General features: G+C 39.8%; 1 protein-coding gene across 1 annotated transcript; it reads right to left on the reverse strand.

The window, feature by feature from the left end:
* Positions 1–5372: 5372 nt before the first annotated feature.
* Positions 5373–7125, reverse strand: LOC130407214 (zona pellucida sperm-binding protein 4-like). The gene is made up of 8 exons (XM_056729953.1): positions 6819–7125; positions 6561–6748; positions 6395–6489; positions 6165–6322; positions 5879–6071; positions 5660–5807; positions 5508–5580; positions 5373–5443 (listed from the first exon to the last, which is right to left on the reverse strand). Exons 1-8 carry the CDS (start codon positions 7123–7125, stop codon positions 5373–5375), a joined length of 1233 nt encoding a protein of 410 aa, XP_056585931.1.
* Between the last annotated feature and the right edge of the window lie 290 nt (positions 7126–7415).

Genomic DNA, 7415 nt, shown 5'->3' on the forward strand with positions numbered 1-7415 from the left:
GCAAGAAGAGTTAAAGAAATAGGTACGGCAAATAAAAGGACATCAACCCTGTTGATGATGACAAAGACTAAAACTACAAAAAACTGCTTCAGAGAAGGAGGCCCACAGCTCATTAAAGCTCTTAAAGCTCCTATTCCCATTCAACAGAGAAGAGCGGATTCATTCATACAGGAGGTAACAATTTACCTTCTCTATTTGGCAACTGTTCTCACCTTATACCATGAGGAAATGTATTGGTTGTGCTTCACAGTAGGAATGTGTGTAGGTGTAGTATGGCTTTAACGTGTCCTTGAGTTTCCATGTAGATTTCTCTAATAACAAGTACTAAAGAAAACACTTACAAACTGCCTAACGTGAGAAAGATTTCATAAAGGTGATAAAGCAATGAAATACTTTTTCATTTAACTTTTTTAAAGAATAAATTCCTGAGATTAGTTGGCAATGTTAGCACGGGGAACAAACACAACCATACAAAAAATGTTTGCCGTGTGATGCACAGATAGTGTCCTATCCAATGTGACTATGGTATCTTGGTTGCAATATGGTTTGAAGTGTTTACATTGGATGCACACACCATTGGGACAATATCCACTTTTATTCTCACAAATATAATCCTCTTATGCAGGCCCATAACGAATAAGCCCCACACAACAGTTTTGTAGTCAAGACAAACATTGCCACAAAGCTCATATGTACATGAAATACAATATCTCACAGAAGTAAGTAAACCCCTTACATTTTTGTAAATATTTTATTATATCTTTTCATGTGACAACACTGAAGAAATAACACTAGGTAGTGAGTGTACAGCTTGTATAACAGTGTACATTTGCTGTCCCCTCAAAATAACTCAACACACCGGCATTAATGTCTAAACCGCTGGCAACAAAAGTGAGTACACCCCTAAGTGAAAATGTCCAAATTTGGCCCAATTAACCATTTTCCCATGCGATTATTTCCTGTTACAAGGTCTCAGGTGTGAAGGGGGAGCAGGTATTTAAAATTTGGTGTTATTACTCTCACTCTCTTATACTGGTCACTGAAAGTTCAACATGGCACCTCATGGCAAAGATCTCTCTAAGAATCTGAAAAAAAGAATTGTTGCTCTACATAAAGATGGCATAGGCTTTATGAAGATTGCCAAGACTGTGAAACTGAGCTGCAGCACCGCACGGTGGGCAAGACCATACAGCGGTTTAACAGGCCAGGTTCCACACAGAACAGGCCATGGTCGACCATAGAAGATGAGTGCACGTGCTCAGCATCATATCCAGAGGTTGTCTTGGGGAAATGAACGTATGAGTGCTGTCAACATTGCAGTAGAGGTTGAAGGGGCTTGTCAGCCTGTCAGTGCTCAGACCATACGCGGCACACTGCATGAAATTGTTCTGCATGGCTGTCGTCCCAAAAGGAAGCCTCTTCTAAAGATGATGCACAAGAAAGCCCGCAAACAGTTTGCTGAAGACAAGCAGACTAAGGACATGGATTACTGGAACCCTGTCCTGTGGTCCAAGATAAACTAATTTGGTTCAGATGGTTTCAAGCCTGCGTGGCGGCAACCAGGTGAGGAGGACAAAGACAAGTGTGTCTTGGCTACAGTCAAGCATGGTGGTGGGAGTGCCGTGGTCTGGGGCTACTTGAGTGCTGCCGGCACTAGGGAGCTACAGTTCATTGAGGGAACCATGAATGCCAACATGTAATATGACATACTGAAGCAGAGAATGTTTCCCTCCTTTCAGAGACTGGGCCGAAGGGCAGTAACATGATAACGGCCCCAAACACACCTCAAAGACGACATCTGCCTTGCTAATGAAGCTGAGGATAATACAGGTCAAGACCTAAACCCTATTCAGCATCTGTGGGGCATCCTCAAACAGAAGGTGGAGGAGCGCAAGGTCTCTAACAAACACCGGCTCTGTGATGTCGTCACAGAGGTGTGGAAGAGGACTCCAGTGGCAACTGTGAATGTCTGGTGACCCCATGCCCAAGAGGGTTAAGGCAGTGCTGGAAAATAATGCCGGCCACACAAAATATTGACAATTTGGGCCCTATTTGGACATTTTCACTTAGGGGTGTACTCACTTTTGATGCCAGCGGTATAGACATTAATGGCTGTGTGTTGAGTTATTTTAAGAGAACAGCAAATTTACACTGTTATACAAGCTGTAATCTCACTACTTTGAACTGTAGCAAAGTTTCATTTCTTCAGTGTTGTCACGTGAAAAGATATAATAAAATATTAACAAAAACCTGTATGACTTAATAGTTCTGCAGAACATGATTTTTAAAATGTTGGAAAGCGAACAACGGTGTTATGCATTGACTTCCATTGGTTTTGTGTCCATACAATATTAGTTATAGCTTACCGCTGTTGTTTTGCTAAATATCTTTTGTTTTCTGCTGAAGAAAGTAAATGTTTGGATGAGAAGAGTGGTGAGTAAATGATGACAGAAAATTTTTGGGTCAACTACGGTATCAATTTCACATATCCAGACTTGGATTCAACAGATTCGGACTTGTATGACACTGTGAGACAGATTTTCTGGGGTATACAACAAAAGGACCAGAAAAAGTTTATTCCTTACAATCTCAGCATCATATTGAAGACTGCGACTGGTGGTATATGTTTTATAGTTTTTGTCCTGTCTAAAAGGGCCCCATCATGTTCAACCACAAAAAGGTCTTCAATTTGCCGAATAGGATAATAAAAAAGAACAGATGAAGAACATCCCAACTGATTGCCCACAATAAAACAAGACTTCGAAACTGAGGGTGTGAGGAGCATCATTAATACCTCTTGTCCTTTGGGGGATTCTTTATAAACCTAATGGTGGAAATATTATATCTTCTTTCACCTGCAGCACCAATTGTAAATGTAATGTAACTTGTTCTACTTTTTGTCTTAACTCTTCAACGGTTTGTGTGTTGTCTGAGGCCAATGGTCTAGAACAAAGATAAGAGGTCGATTTATGACTTGTATTCCCGGAATAGCCAAACTGTCTTTTCTAGTGTACAAGCTTTGGATTTTAACATACTCTAAGATCAAATACACCTGTTTAATAAATGAGGCTCTATACTGTAATTCAAGACGAGTGTTAGTTGAAATGTTCTGACTACCTGTATTTTTGTTGCAGTTACTCTTGGTCTTAGAGTTTTTGAGTGTCATGACTGTGAACCTCTGAACCAATCCCAGTATTGCAATTTGTTCAGAAGAGCATGTTGGTGTCTTCATCACATAGCAGACTGTTCTCTTCTTCATGAATAATTAAGTGGATAAATTATTGTGTGAGAGTGAATATAAATGGCTTGTCTTCTCAATGAGCTTATTTTTTTACCTAGTTTTCCACTTTAAACTTTAAGAACAGCGGGCATTTCAATTCTAATTTAATTCAGATGGCATTAGATGAATACTGATGTAGAAGTTTGTCTGTCTCATTCTCTTTTTGTGTAGACATCTCCCTCATCACCGGTTAGCATCTCTACTGCCCATTTGTTTTAGATAAGGTAAATACTGTACTGTAGTTTATTTTAACAGGTGCACTGCAACCAGTAATTGTTAAAACATATAACAATAACATTAACAAGAACAAGAACAAGAACAATAACATTAACAAGTTAAATGAACTTCTATGAATTTAATATAAATAAATATGTGACCCTGGACCACAAAACCAGTCATAAGTTTGAATAAAAAAGCTTTCTGGAGTTTGGAAGTTTACTGGAATCTCAATGAATATTTGGACAAAAAAAGTTGTCCATCAGAGATACTGTACCAGGCAGTTGATAAGAAGAAACATTTTTGTTTTAAAGCTTTCGATTGGCTTACCACTTTAATTACGTTGTGGAGAGTAGATGAAGCCGTAATCAGAAATTCTAAGCTTTTACCAAACTCGAGTGGGTAATTCCAAAGAAATTAAAATTTACAAGACGCTTCACTGCCATTGAAATTAATGGGGAGGAATGCAACGATCAATATGGCGAAGCTTTGCGCATGTGTATTATCTAAACCAATGTAAAAATGTTTATGCTTTTTGAAAGTACAATTTGAACACTTCAAATAGGGCAGGGAAGATATATTGTGTATTTTTTATGCTCAGTTTCTTAATGAATTGCGGTTAAATGCCGCCACATCCGAAAGCCAGAGGGTTTAAGTCACCTTCAAATGTTGTTTTTAAAAATGTCTTTCAGTGGGATTTAAAAAATATAAGATAAGGAAATATCAGTTTTCCCATTCACGTCTTGTTTGAATTATGTAATTGCCTTAACTGTCCGGAGGCGTGTTGCAAAGATGGCCACCGAGTGGCACGACTTCCCTAAACGTACTTTGGTAATTCCCAAAGAATGGGGAGCAGTGAACGAAGTTTGTAGGCGTGTTTCCAGCTTTTGTTTTATGCAAAATTTACAACATTTCTCACGGAACATGATATTTAGTTACTATACTAATTATTTTTGGCATAAAAGAAAAATACGAGCCGTACAATGTATTGTTGGCTATTGCTACAAATATACCCATGCTAATATGATTTTGTGATCCAGGGTCACATAAATAAAATAGGATAAATATAAAATGCAATAACATACATTAAATAAGTAAAAAGTCTGGTAGTAAATGCTTTCCTTAAAAGTATATAAAAGCGTGAATGTACAGAGACATAAAATTATAGTGAAATAGAAAACCTGGAAGTGTATGGTATCATACAAACTGCCCCATTTATGTTTCTGGGATTACATTCTGCCACATATTTTATTAATAAAAATATTGCATGGTTGCATGTTACTGTTGCACTGTAAGAGTAAAAATTAAAATGTTGGAAGCAAAATGACTAGATGTAGTGATGTAAATCCATGGCAGATCACAAATCTGACTAGGGACGACTCCTTTTCCCAAGCCTTTAATGTTTTTTCACCTTTGGATATACAACTTTGCAGACTGCTCAACATAGCAACATTACACACTGCATGAAATGTTATTTTCATGATCTCATATACTTTAAACAAGTTCCAAGCAGAAGTTTAATTACTACATGTTTAGACACTTAATCAAATCTACATCGACCACAAAGGTAGAAACCTAAATTTATGTCATAAAGCTTTGAGTCACAGGGAATAAAGACAGTTAATGAATGTTGTGCATGCTTGAGTTTCACTGCAAGGGTTAGGGTTAGTAACCCTAACCCATCTTTGTCAGAAGCCAAACACCACCAGATATCAAGCGGTTTAAGAGCACATCACTTCACCATCAACCTTCTGGTGTTTCGTTTAAAACCAGCACTCAAAAGACAGTTCAATTGCCATAGGGGAAAAACTGCCAGTGTAAACAAATGCTGACAACAGGTAGAGGCTTATAATTTTATTAAAATCAGCAATGAATTTTACATCGTAAAGAAAACGCCTCCACTGGAAACCACAGTTTCTTCACTCCTTTTTCCAACAACAGCTCTCCCTGGAACACAAGAGTGAGAAGATGAAACCAATGTCTTTTGATGTACACAAAGTGAAACGCCTACTTTTCCTGGCACAGCTCTGCTCACAGGAACCAGAAGCAGGGTGGCACACTGCAGTACTACAGTGAAAATAGATCTGACCAACAAAGAGATCAGCTTTTGCAAAAAAAAACGAGGCAATTTAGAGGATACAGAAGGTTGTAAGGAAATCATACAGTCTCCTGCAGAGGTGCCAGTGATGATGGATCCACAAACGTGAACATCTTCACAATAAAGAGCTTGTAGTGGGTTGGGGACTGGAGACCAGACGAGCCAACTACAGGAACTAGTGTGGTCAGGTAACGGTCATCCTGGTATGGACATCTAAAACAGAAGTGACAGTCAGGACTCGTTCGCACCACACTATCTGGATAAATGCTTGGGATTCCACTCACCCATCAACTAGAAGATCCCACTGGGGTAGACTGAGAGGACTAGGGGTTGATGTCGCCCAACAGTGTCCCAAAGTCAGGACAAGATTGGGGTCAGTCCTCTCCAAAATGCGCACCTCAACATACACAGGCTCTCGCAGGATTTTTGTGACTGGATACTCATCCTCACCGTAGTAGGACATGTAGGCTTCGTCTCCTAATGATGAACACTTGTTACTGCCCATCTCGAGTTTGAGACCAGTGCTAAAAGTACTCAAAAGGCATTTTTTGAAGACTAGCACATCGTTACCTTCTGCACAGCCTTTGGTGACACATTGGCCATTTGCCAGTCTAAGCTCCACCCTGAGGGGTCCAGGAGCAGCTACAGGTACAGGTGGTGGAACAGTGTTGACCTCCACAATCAGTGCTTCCACAGCAGTTGCAGAATATCTACACTGGAAGAGAAGTCTAGACAACAAACAGTGAGCTTTTTACATTCGTTCAAGGATTCAGTCCAAAGAGAAAATGCATACAACCTACTCAAATTGACTGTCCCTTGTGATGGAGCCAAGAGGTCCAATCCCCACTTCATAGGATGAAGTCATTCTGTTCTCATACACCACATAACCATTTTCCTACTGCAAGCAAAAAAAAGATTTGACATCAAATCTGTTCTAGACATCTAAACCATCAACAGCAAACTCACCATCATGCTGGTGCCACAGGCAGTGACTGGAAACTGGTATATGGCAAAGGAGGGCGTGGAACCAACAGGACCACAAGATGCTTCATTTCCACCCAGCAGACGGACTGAGTCCAGACTCAGTCGAGGCAGAACAACATCTCTAGCAACCACTACCACAAACTGACCATCTCTTATGCACTGGACAGTCACTAGAATGAGACAAGAAGTTATCAGAGAATCAGCTTGGTATGAAACATTTCACTGGTCTAACAATCTTACCAGACATCCCATAATAACACTGCTGTCCATTAAAGCAGCAGTTTATAGCTTCACACTCGGCACCACTGATACCAGGTTGTCCACACTGGATCTGCTCATAATCAGCTACAGCACACTTGTCAAGAGGTTCTGTCTGCACCACTGGCTTCTGAAGTGGAAACTTCTGAGAAAACTGTTGTTCAGTTTGCTGGAAGCCTAAAGATTGAGGCTCCTGGGGATATGTACTAAACTGTGGAACGGCACGACAGACCGCACAAAACCATACACAAACCGCAACAAGATAAATCATCCCTGTAGTTCCAGCCATCCTGCCACAAGCAGAAACTCTAAGAAGAGTTGTGTGTTCAGTCTTATATACTCTGTAAATCGGCAGTCAGAAATTGTAGCTCCTCCTTGATCGATTAACAATGATTGTTCTCCAGACCTTCTGGAAGCTAAACAGGGTGATTTCTGTTTACTTCCAAGATTTTATACGATCATGTTTTAACCAATCTCTACAATGCCAACTAAAGTAAAGCATACTTTCAAAAATGGAAAGTTGTCAACATCTGTATGGTGTTCATTTAGGCACTTCACACAACAACTAGACATTAAAAC

This window comes from Triplophysa dalaica, chromosome 2 (assembly GCF_015846415.1).
Source record: "Triplophysa dalaica isolate WHDGS20190420 chromosome 2, ASM1584641v1, whole genome shotgun sequence".
Lineage (NCBI taxonomy): Eukaryota > Metazoa > Chordata > Actinopteri > Cypriniformes > Nemacheilidae > Triplophysa > Triplophysa dalaica.